This window comes from Pempheris klunzingeri, chromosome 13 (assembly GCF_042242105.1).
Source record: "Pempheris klunzingeri isolate RE-2024b chromosome 13, fPemKlu1.hap1, whole genome shotgun sequence".
Taxonomy (NCBI): domain Eukaryota; kingdom Metazoa; phylum Chordata; class Actinopteri; order Acropomatiformes; family Pempheridae; genus Pempheris; species Pempheris klunzingeri.
In genome coordinates, this window is record NC_092024.1 from 10656093 (window position 1) to 10668518 (window position 12426).

General features: G+C 43.6%; 1 protein-coding gene across 1 annotated transcript in view; it reads right to left on the reverse strand.

Moving 5' to 3' along the window:
• The window catches only part of LOC139211510 (latent-transforming growth factor beta-binding protein 2-like), an 80782-nt gene that overhangs the window by 34843 nt on the left and 33513 nt on the right, over positions 1–12426 (reverse strand). Inside the window, exons 6-8 of the mRNA XM_070841708.1 lie at positions 10632–10838; positions 8935–9215; positions 7622–7724 (exon numbers count right to left, since the gene is read on the reverse strand). Coding sequence (XP_070697809.1) covers positions 7622–7724; positions 8935–9215; positions 10632–10838 — 591 coding nt within the window. The remainder of the gene's footprint in view (positions 1–7621; positions 7725–8934; positions 9216–10631; positions 10839–12426) is intronic.

Genomic DNA, 12426 nt, shown 5'->3' on the forward strand with positions numbered 1-12426 from the left:
GATATAACTTACAGATGTGAGCATCTTGGCAAGAGGAAAAATGAGGGGACCCACAGCTGGGCCTCGTGGGACTCCAGAGTGAGTGTATGGAAATGGATCCCCATCAACGACATTTATAAGACAGCATTGCCATCCAGCAGAATGTAACGATAACATTCGACGTCATTTATAATCACATTACCTACAAGTCTCCTAGACCTCTAGAGACAGACGAAGGAAGTGCTTATATCATAAATATGCTGAGGAAGCCTACATGACAAGCCTGACCTTTATCATCAGCCACAGTGCAAATAAGAGACTAATACTTTAACTGTGTACATTAGGAATGACGATTAACGTGTGGCTAGCAGGAAGGTGATTAGCTTAAAATTTCTTTCTGCTTGTTTTACCAGAGGAATAATAATCATATGATGTGTGCTTCTGGTGTGTACATTAGAGGTTCAGAGAACTGCTGCAGTAAATAACACAGTGTGTCTTTTAATGCCCCAGTGCGGCAATAGTGACAGAGGCCTGAAACATTATGTCATTACTCATTCGGCACCCAGTCAAGCCCCAGCATGCTACATTAAATGTACAGAGAGGTCAATGAGACTATCATAGGGAAAAGATCATCTCTGTTTCTGTGCATCTTATGGAGAGAAAGAGAGAGTGTGTCAGAGGTTTCTAAACAGAGACACTATGATTATTAGCAGCAGATTTTTCCATGACATAAACTGTCAATGACATAAACTGAGCTGAAGCATTTTGCTCCATATCATGTTGAAGAGAGATGATGCAACCTCTGATTTTGGAGGGAAAAATGTGTGTCTGGGTGAGGAAAGCTCAAAGAATAATGAGATGCTGAACTGTCATGCGGATCTGTTCCTCAGTGTTACAGTCCACTCAAATCAAATTACAGTCATAAATCAGACAGCTTAAAGCAATGATGGTACAACCTTGCTTTATATTGCTTCGCAATCATGATAACCACTTCAAGCACATAAACCTGCAGGGAAAAAATCATTTCTGCCAGGATTTCAAAAGATATTTGGTGGCATATGTACGTCAAAGTTTGTTATGTCTCATCTCATAAATGTAGAGAGAAATCTTGGTATCCCACATTCTGCTCTCATAGAAAACAGAAACAAATTACAGTGATGACAATTTTTTGGATTTACACCATGGCTAGAATAAGATTTTACCAAAGTAAAACATTGCTTTGAACATGCTGCCACAGCGACGAAGGGTAAAAACAGTGGTGACGCATGCAAGAAACTACGGTCAAGGCCTTGCCAGCAAAGAAAGCACATCTCTTCCCCTGGCAGAGGGCTCTGGGAAAGGGAGAAAAAGTTGCACCGTGTTTGTGACCAAAGCTCCAGAAAACCTGTGAGTAACTGAAAGGGAGCTTTGGTCTGATGTAAATGTCTATCTGGATGGACCAGGACCAGACAAGATCACATCTCTATAACCCATCTTCAGCTACCTATGCCACCATACATTAGAAGCAATACCAAACACATACAATGAAAAAACTACTTTGTTAGCCTTCAATATGTACAGGATACCAAACTCTCCTGTCAATACCAAAGCCAGCGATCAGTCGCGACCAGTGTCATTTTCCCAGGAGTGGCTGGAATGTGTGCCACATGGAGGCTTTCTGGGAACGCAGACCTGGAAGCTAAGTTATGTTTTGGTCCCGCTGTGACCCAGTGGACCAGGCAGGGTCAATGTACCTGAGGGTTGACAAAGCAGAAGTGGGTCAGCATGAAGGGGGCAACGTGAAAAGGGGGGAACTGTGTCAAAGCGACGCCCACCTCCTCATCTTCCTCCGCACCCTCCTAATCCCCCTTTCAAAGTTTCTGAGTAATGAGCTGTTGTGGTAGGGCGGTGGGCACGCCCTCCTGCAGCGACAGGATCAGGGAAAGTCTGGCCTGAGTGACAGCAGAGCGCACATGCCAAGGGAAGCCCAGTGGGGGAGGTCCGGGTGTCTCAATAAAGCTTATTAGCAGGGAGGTGAGGACCTCTGCAGTCAGTGACAACTTCAACATGAGTCTGAGAGACAGCTCGTTTCAAAACTCTGCTTGTCTTAAAATGGCTTGAGAGAGAAGATTGAGATGTTGTAAAAGTCTTGAGCAGTTTTAAAACCTAATTATATAAGAGGTATTGAGCAAGTTTCCACTGACACATTTAGAGTTTATGATCGTAAAATTTCATTTTCACACAGGATCTCACTTGGGAGATTGTATTGAACGTGCCCTTATGTGCTGAATTTAATGTAAGTTTTAAAAACAGCTGCTGAAATGAAAAGAGGTTGACAATAGCATGTTGCCTTCTGTAGAATTAATTTATCATGAGATATAGAGACTCTTGGCTGTTTGATTCGCTCATTAATTTTGTAATTTTTGAAGTTTTGCTTAACAAATCACTGTAGTTCCTTCTTGTACTGTACTGGTAAATCAGAACCATGTATTCTGTACATTGACCTCAAGAAAAGACAATAAGCACCAGAGCTTGAAATCAGTGAAAACGTGGCCATTTAACTTTCATTATTGCATGAAAGCTAAGAATTATGGTATCATCTGAGGTTTTAATGATGTGCCAGTTCTCATGCTTATTTCTACAGTCATTTGTCTAGAAAACCTAGAGTTTCACAGGCAGTGGCTTGCAAGAGTGATCTCAAGCTGTGCATCATTAGTGTCACCCTTAGTTACAAAAACTGTAGACCCACACTGGTCTGTATCCATTGTGGGTACAGACAGAAACATCCAATTGTTGTCCATCCATTTAGCCCTGTTCAACAAAAGACTTTGTCACCCCTTACTAATTTATTGTCCGTCTCCATTCAATTGTGTTGCATTTCCACAGGCAACTGTTCAATAATATTTGCTCGAGTTCTCTGACCTGAAAGTGTAATTCAAAGTCCTTGGAGATTCTTGATTGGTGGTGCTTTCCTAAATTAAATTGAAATAAATCTCTTAAGTCCCTTTTTAACATGAAAGTAAAGTTTGTTCCCTGCAGAGCACTGCTGTGGGTGTTCAAATGAAAGGACAGCTTATGCAAAATGAGAGCGAAAGTAAAGAGAGACGGAGGCAGGAGGCTGAGAACGGAAAGAGTTTATAGTCAGATGAGTTCCTCAGCTGTACAGAAATCTTTAATTGCTAATTTGGTACAATCACCCCACAGACCACCCGGCCCGGGGCTGTTCTTCTAAGGCGACTGAGAAGTCTGGTCCATCAATCACAGGGCTCAGAGCCCTTCACCAGCCTCCCCATGGACCTGCCTGGGAGGCAACCTTAGTCTTGGGCTTCTACCCTTAACTTGCTGGAAAAGCTGAGAACATGTGGGAGTCGGGAGGGATTGATGCCATCCATGGGACAGGAACAGGAGACAGTCTTCCTTTCCACTCCATTGGGGGCCACTCTATAGGAAAACCACCAAAAGCCAAGTCCTCCTCAGGACCCTTTCCAGCAATTTACTTCCTGACATGCCGCCACGGGACAAACTGGTGCCGCCGAAACCAGGAGCAAGCAGAGCTCTTTAATCACTGTGGAGGGTTTCAGGTCTTTTGAGTCTCTAAGATGGCAAAGCCATCTCTTCTTGGCCTTTGAGCCAATGCTTGATTGGAGCAAACAGCTTAAAGGGAACTCATTTGCTTTCAAAACAGAATGTCTCCTTGGCACGAGCCACGTTTGTCATTATGGCACGGTCCATATCACATGCCCTGTAAATAATGTGTCTCTGCTAGTGAAGCAAAGGCTAATCAGTTAGGACACATGGGACTAATATCAACATCCTCCTGCTGATACAGACATAGACACAAAACCGATGTACAAGCTACAAGGTATTGCCTCAATCTAGCTGTGTATATTACATTGCTTCAACATTGCCATCCCATGGCAAATGTGAAGCAGCAGCATAAAGGCTTTGAAGAAGAGATTATTTCATTTTTTACAACATTAAGGTTTTACCCAGAACATACTTTTCATTGTTTCTATTCACGAAAGTATGCATTTTTCATCTGTCTTTGTAATTTCACAATTTCGCTTCACGCGCTTCTCCAAGATGCTGATGACAGTAAGTAAACCACATCAAATGCACGTTTAAAACAGACCCACATTCCTCCGTAATCTCCAAATCACTGTGGAATATTAACCACCTGGGCTAGTTCCAAAAGAAGGCTTGCCGTGGTACATTCCCAATAAAAATGTGCTTAACGTAGCTTGTATCCATTTAAGAAATGCAACACAAACTTTATAACCATCTGCCTCCAACTGGGATTTCTATCACATAGTGGTTAGGTCTGCTCAGCCACACTGCTGCCCAGCTAATGGATTCCATCATTTTAGTTGTGAAGGGATAACACCAAGTCAACATCAGTGAATCACATGCTGTCAAAGATATGTGACATCTCTATCTAATAATGATGAGAAGCCGCTGTGGAGCTCTTCCAATACATCTGTTCTCTCGCTCCCTATTTCTGAGGTAAAGTCACAGCATCTCTGGGTTTTGTTGGTCATTAACAAGTGTTCATGTTTGATCAGCGCTAATAAAAAGTAATAAGCACAGACTTTGGCCTCTTGATGGATGTCAGATTAAACGTCTGGGGAATAGATGGGAGATTTGGGAGGGATGAGTTCATGTGGGAAGATCTGGAAGTCGTGGAGCCCTGTGGGCCCCCTCCTTCTTTGCCTCATCTGACTTTATTGATCTAAACCTCATGAAGAATAGTGTCCTTGTTACAGAGAGACATGGAGAGGAGGGGGGGGGCAAACCAGGCAGACAACTCCCACAGATAGAGGTGGAATAGAGGGAGGGGCAAAGAGAGCGCTAGGGCATTGACATCATGACGACCTTGATGACCCAGGGAGACAGAGTTAGAGGAGGCCAAGGCTCCTGTGGGTGTGGTGGTTACTTTAGGCCCTGGAGACGTCTGATCTGGCTCCCTGGGAAGCCTCCCAGCATCGCAGACGGGGAGTGTCACAGAGAGAGAAGCTGCCCAGTAATGACAGATGGGGAGACAAACGGCTTGTGGAATTCCATTAGCTGTGAAACTCACAGTGAGGGAGGGGCTGCCAGCACAATTATACAGAGCCATGCCAATGCTGCAGTATGGGTCAGAGAAAATGGCCTCCAGTTGGCTTAAGTAACTTCAGATTACTTTACTGATAGAAATGTAAGCATAAGACATTCCCAGAGTTGCACAAACATCACTATCCTGGCTCTTTGCTTTTCAAGGATAAACTTCCTCTTGGCCATGTGCTTCATATGGTACTTGTGCAACCAAGTTGCCTCCTGCCGCACTCACCTACGCTCATCCTCACTTGACTCAACACGTGGGTGGTTATCTTTCACACATGCACACAGTTTTAACTACCTCTACATCAGTTTTTACAACCCTTGATTGCACTAGTTTGAAATTAAGTGCAGTGCATTTACTCCATCTCATCATCAGAACCACCAGAGGAATGAAGCTGACTACAGCCTGCTCTGGTTGATCTGGATCTCATTACAATCCAGGAATCCACAGCATGTGACTTTTAAAGGTCCTGGCTCCTAAAGGCTTCAGCTCCCACTGAGATAGGACACGCTGGCATTCATGCCTCCATAACGTCAGCTCTCCTTCACATACACACACACATTACACACACATAATCTCCTCCCTTATTGCCACAACAGTGACATAAAGTCCTTGGTGTATAATAATAACTAATCCCAAGAGAGAAAATGTCATCAGCTGTGCTGAAATGCATATACATTCACAGACTTTACTGCTAGACTGCAACATCGGCAATTCATTACGAGTCTATATTATTTGTATAAAGCTGATTATCAGTGACTGAACCATTCACTTCATCAAGTGAATCAAATGCAATCATACTGACTGTGATGTGGAAGCAGAATGGGCCTGGAATGGGATAATAGAGATATCCAAAGTAAATCCAGGAAGCAGAGACTTACTCGAAAGTCTGTCTGGAACAGAGCTGTAGTGTGGTCATACTGGCATCATCTATAAATGTAATAAAATATATTAAGTAGCAATGCTTGCTGTCAATCAACAGTGCATTTTGTGACCAGCAATAAACTGACCAATGGTAGTGTTACGCCCCTAAACACCAACTGGGCTTTCGTGACATCATTAACACATACTCAACAAGAGACACAGGGGACTCTTATAAAGCTATGTGACTTTTCCCAACGCTCCAAGCCGACAACTGACCCATTCACTATGAAATAAAAAGAATAGCATCATTTTTCAGGAGCTGTTGTCTCCAGGTTGTATATCATTCCTGTCATACATGTAAGAAGGAATACATCTGAGCCAGTAAGGGAGGATTGCAGTTGGAAGATCTAGCCAAGTGTCTAAACTGAGAACAATAACACTCTAGAGGAATTCGAAGCATTTCTCTTATTAAAGCTCCCTCCAAGACTTCAGGGACGTAGTGCATGACTTCATTTTGACTTCATTTTTCCTCTCTTTCATTCTGTCTATCCTTACTTCCCTGTCTGCCTACCTGCGTGTGACCTCAAACCCTTGCCTGCAGTATGCTGCCCCCCAAAACATCTACAAGAATGAGCCAATAGGGTGCTCATTCTGTTTCTCCATCAAACTTCAAAGGAAGGAGCAGAGGAAAACATCTGGGAGCCAAAAGAAATTGTGGTGGGACTTAGGCATGCTGAGAGAGATAAAGAGTTTGAGAGAAAAGAATGGATCAGCATCTATGATAGATGGAGGAGACAAAGAGGGATGATGTCTGCTTCTGATTAAGGTTCGGACAGACATTAAACAAGGTATGAAAACTTTGACAGCCAACTGACATCTGTGGGCATGGCCATAATATGATTATACATAAGAATGTCGGGAAATAACTGAGTATCCCCATGTGCCACCAAAGCTGCTTCCCATGAGCCCCTCATAGAAAGTCTTGCTCCAGCACAGGGACGTTCAGCAAACCACACCCTCCAAATAAAATGCAGAGCTGTCAGGCCGCGTGAGTCCCCGTCTATAGTGAAGTAGTCTCACCACCCACCCTGCCTGCCGGCATACAACCACCCTGCTGCTGATTCTCGAACCTACCGCAGCTCTGGTTGGGAAACAGTTTTCTCACTCTTTCAAGGCCACATTGTCTGGTTCTGCCCACAGAGTGGGTGGCACTCCTGCCCCACTCTCATCTTAATGCTAAAAGTGTTTTCATTTGCTTCCCGGTATTGGTTTTATGGAAGCGAAAACGGCTTCATTTTTACAACTGGGTGCATGGGTGAATCACACAGCTGCCACAGAAGACTTCAGGAATTTAATGAAGAGTGTTATGTGCTAATCATCACCAGTCATCGGTATTGTTTAAGCCTGTGATAAATGCTGTAAAAATACACCATGCATAAACAACTGCTGCTAAGGACTATAACAGGCACTACTGACGAAACACCTTAATATACAGCACTATGAAAGTAGAACCCAGCTGCTACTTGCTGTTTTGATCCAATGTGAACAGTGCAAGAATGCCAAGAGATCAACATACCAATAGCACAACAGAGAATAATACCAACAGAATCAGACCAGATTAGAAATAGATTCAATTTAAGTATGTAATGGAACAGAGCGGAACAAAAAATTGCTCTGATCTGATTAGTCGGGAGGGCTTACCTGGTTTGGTTGGACACTTTTGGCACTTGTTTAGACCCCAGGAGGCGCCCACGCTTCCACAGCAATCATCCTGTTTGGTTAGGCCTGGCAGAGGCTTGCCACACTGCAACAACACACATCTGTGTTAAATCTAAGAAATGAGTTTTGAGAATAAATGTTACGTGTTTGTGCATGCATGCTTGTTTGCGTGCAATTGTGAATGCATAAGCATGGGCAGAAATTGTAAGTGTGTTCATGTCAGAGTGTGCATGTACACCTATCTTCAAGGACAGAGTGAACCAGACACATCTGAGACTAGTTAGTTGGAGAAGGACATAAACACTGAGTCTCAAGAACAGCTCCTGGCATGCCTCATTAAGGCACTTGGCTAATTGTGAAGAGAGATTCCTATCAGACCTTGCTTATTGGATTTTTGGCCAACAGAGATTTATGAAACTAAAGAGGCAACAGAGAGGACATTCTTCTGGAAAACACCAAACTGGCATACTGGCAGGAGAAGAAGGAAAACTAAAGGCCAAAGCTTTTGTATGCTTCTTTTCTGAGGCTGTTCTGTTGGGATTCTGAAAAATCACTGTGACTGGAAGGTTTAATTTCAAGCTCTCTAAGAAACCGGAGAAGAGAAAATGGGAGCTGCAGTTTAGCAAACAAACTTGTTCAAGGAATAATGCTGGCAAAAACAACTCTGCTACAGATTGTGTTGTTACAACTGTAAACCTAAAGGCTAAGAGTCAAACATGACACCTTATCACAGCCAAGCAAACATATGCTGTATTAAATATTGGATTAGCCAAGCTCACGCAATGCCACTTCATTCCTTCTCGTTTCTAACTTATTTTTCCCTTCGATATATGTCTGTTGTGACATCCAAACACTGACCTGACCATGCAAAGGGCAGTAAATCTGCAATGCGTGCCACACCGTATGCATGGTGCCATACAGACCATGAAAGTATTCCCATTTGGGCCACAGCAAACCACATGGGCTGGATTTCAAGCTTAACCTCTGTCCTCTGAACACATCCTAACTCATAACATGCCTGTTTTGGGGAACTAGTGCAACATGAGATGAGCAGTGTGGTCAGAGCTCATTAATTTTGGACATGACATAAGCCATAGCCACGGGCCCAGTTCCTGTTTGAGGCAGCAGGTGTTAGAGACGCTGATGGGAAGGGAACATGAGGATACCTGTGATAAAACAGTGCTTTCTCTTACTGGTTTAAACACCTATGCTGGGGTTGGGTACAGCAGGTGGTGTACATCAGCTAGTGATGACAGTGTACATAGTGTGTTTTAATTATTTAAAACTGTCAATACCTGTCCATCAACTGTTTCCTGAAAGCATCTTCCAACATGTCCGTTGTGCAGCCTGGCTTGACCATGGCCATTTCCATTCCCATTGGTGTGTGGGTGCCTGCTGCTATGCTCATTAGTGGGTTCATGCCTGTTCCCAGGCTGGGAGCGCTGCTGGACAGAGTGAGCCCCCTCTGTGGCGGTCGGTCTCTGCCCAGGCTGTACCCGAGCTACTTGGTGAATGCGGACTTCGGCCTCCGGAGGGTGCTGAATGTGGACGTTCACCAATGATGGGTGGAGAGACACTGGAGAAGGAGTGACCCACAGTTTATACAATATTGTGAATAGTTTATAGTTTCCGATTTTGAATAAGTGAGTGGAAGCATCCTCAGGCAATGGATAAAAGCTGTATATACATACTGCATTTTGTGAGCTACCAGCAAACATCCTGCACAAAGTTGTTCAACACACACTTAGTTTGCTTCATCACCAAGCTATGAGATCTACAATGGGAATTCCCAGCAGTGAAGATATTATTAAGATACTACAAAACAACAACGACAACACAAAGAGTTTGGGATTTTGTGGTTTGAATCAAATCATCTTAAAGACCAAAAACAGATTTGTTGAGGAGTTGAGAAGATGTTGCAATGTGGAGAATGAGCTCTTTTGTCCTTCTGACAGGGGGATGCATCTATCTTCAGGGAGTGCCAGGGTTTTTTCCCAGAATCCTGAGCCACTCTCATAAATCATTGTCTCCCAGACAGACGTCAGGGAGAGTCCAAGGAGAAGAAGTAGACCTTATCAACAGTCCTGGGTATGAAACTGCCTCCTTGCATATATAGAGCATACTGACAGGAAGGATCATTTCTTTGTTGTGTAATGACAATACAGACCTTGGACTCATTTCAATTAACTATGATTATGCGTGTACTTTAATTCAAAACGGAGGATGGAAGACGTCTGACTGGAATTTAATTATGTAAGACAAAGCCTCTGCTTCTACTTACTGTTAGACAGAGCGAGATGAGAGGAGGAAATAGATAGAGATAGAGTTGGAAAGTGAGCAAATCTTTCCCTTTTATACTCATTGTCAAAACTTTGTGATGTTGCCTTGCAGTGTTTCTAATATTCACTTCTGTTTGATAAAAGCAGCATTGTGTGAACAATATGAGGGTTTCCACTGAGTCATCCATTACTTATTCTGCTCAAAATAGAGTCTGACCTGCACTGCTGGCCAGCAAAGGCAAGAGCGAGCACAACACAGTAAACAGTGTTCACAATCAAGGAGTAGTTATTGAGTAATTGGCAAAGAAAAAAGGCCATATCAATATTGGGAGTAAAAAAAGTAAAACAGAAATTGTGAGTAAATCTTTTGTGCTGAATTCAGCTGATCAATTGCAAGCTGTCTTGACAGTGCTGACTTTTGCATGAAGGACGAGCCAGAGAATCCACATTGGAACATGCCATTGAAGCTTATTATCTGTGCTTTCAACTCTTCTTTAAAACAGTAGATGAGATGGGAGTTGACGTGGAGCTGACATGAAACAAGCTTGGTATCTGTCAGTTGGCAAGTGTAGGGATAAGCTGCACAGTAAAGAGAAAAAAGAGACTGTCTAGTATTGGCATGTCGATGGCTAACTCGGCAGCTACACTAGCTAAAAGATATCCCTACAAGGGCAAAGGATGTTTCCCCATCAGCCACAGTGCCAGGGGATTACCTTGCTGATTGGACAGTGGTAGAGTGTACATGGAGTGGGAGGGGGATTTTGATCCCTGGTGGCTGACGTCCTTGTGGCTGTGAGGGGTGGGTCGGGCAGGAGGTGGGGCTGGCAGGTGGCAAAACTTCCCCGTTGAGTTTGATGGACACCAGCACAGGTCCCTTCCGATGCATCTTCCTCCATTAAGACAAGGTATCTGGCAAAAGACTGCAGAGAAAAAGATTAGATAAACACAGGGGGGGGGGTGTCAGAGGAAGATGAGAGGAAGTCATTAGAAGTGAGAGATTTATTAGCATATACAACACACCACATTTAGTTGCACAGATTTATGCATCATCATACACAAGGATCCAGTGTTAAAAACAGAAAGGATTAGTCCTAATAGGAAGGGCATGTGCTGAGGCATCGCCTGATCAGGCTGTGCTTTGTTTGATCAGACAATGCTGTTCTCTACTTGCTGCACTACCAGACACCTCACTCCACATGACATTAATAAACTTTCAGCTTTGTCCTGATGGTAGAGCCATGGCACTGTCCCTCACGCTGCACTTCCTTCTTTGGCATGTTTTGCCTCAAATCAGTGATTACGTAATCATGTGCAATGTTATGAGTGATGATTCATCTAGTAATGATTCTGGATATAATTCATGGATATTTGCATGGAACACTTGCTGGGCTGGCAACACAAGAACAAACGAGAATTTCCCAAACTATCAAATCGTCAAATTGCTTCAAAACACTTCAAAGGAGGTCAACTGGCTCTTAACTGTTCAAGTAAATTGATTCCCAAAACATGCACATTCTACAGTTTGATTTATAGTTTGCAATTTACCCTGAGGGGAGACAGAGAGGAAAGGCCGGCACTGACCAGATGGTGTTTGACAGTACAGCTCTCACAGCCCTTTCATTGGCCTTATCTTTTGGCATAAGGGATGGGTGCCAGCCGAGCAACCTACATACCTGGGCGTGCTCCCGTCTACAGATTCTGACCTGACCTCACCTAACTCAAAACATCAAAGACTATCAAATGAAAAAAATCTATCCAACCGTGACAAATAAGAAAAGAACCTTTTTGGGGCAAAAAGGATGAAAAATTTAAGCACTACATTTTTTCCGTCTCAGAAGTATCACACACCACCAATATGAGGACTATTTTACAAGAGAGTTAGAGATACAGATGGCCCACATATTATGAGATGAAAGAGGACTCTAGTGATGGAAACATGCTGTGAGCTGCATCCTCACTGCCTCATTGAGACAGACAGTAACACACTAACAGGGTGCAAACAGGGAACAGAGAGACACTGGACAGTCTCGATGGCATGTAGGGAATGAGCTCCCTGTCACATAGCATTATCAACAGTGAGACTGGAGGAGGAAGAGAGGGAGGGATGGAATAAGAATAGAGGAGTAACAGATAAGGAGAGAAAGGGATTAAGAGAGGAGAATGTGCATCGAATAGATTGAAAACAGAAAAGAGACAGCAGTGGAGAGAAAGAGGGACTAAGCAATGTGAGAAAAACGATGCGGAAAGAGACAGAGTGAGGGAGATCCAGTGTTGGTGCCCACTCACAGGAAGGCCTTCTGTGATTAGACATGCTGGCTAAATTATCGGCTCAAGGAGGCTATTAAATTCTTTCAATGTGGGATGCAGATCTGCACTGGTCTGTGTCAGGCCAGTCCCACACCGGTGTGGGGCACAAACTATTCTTAGACAACAGCCTACTGTCAACTCTGCAACACGCTCCCTGTCTGCCTATCTGTCTGTCTGTTAAACAACCTCTAACAACCCAAC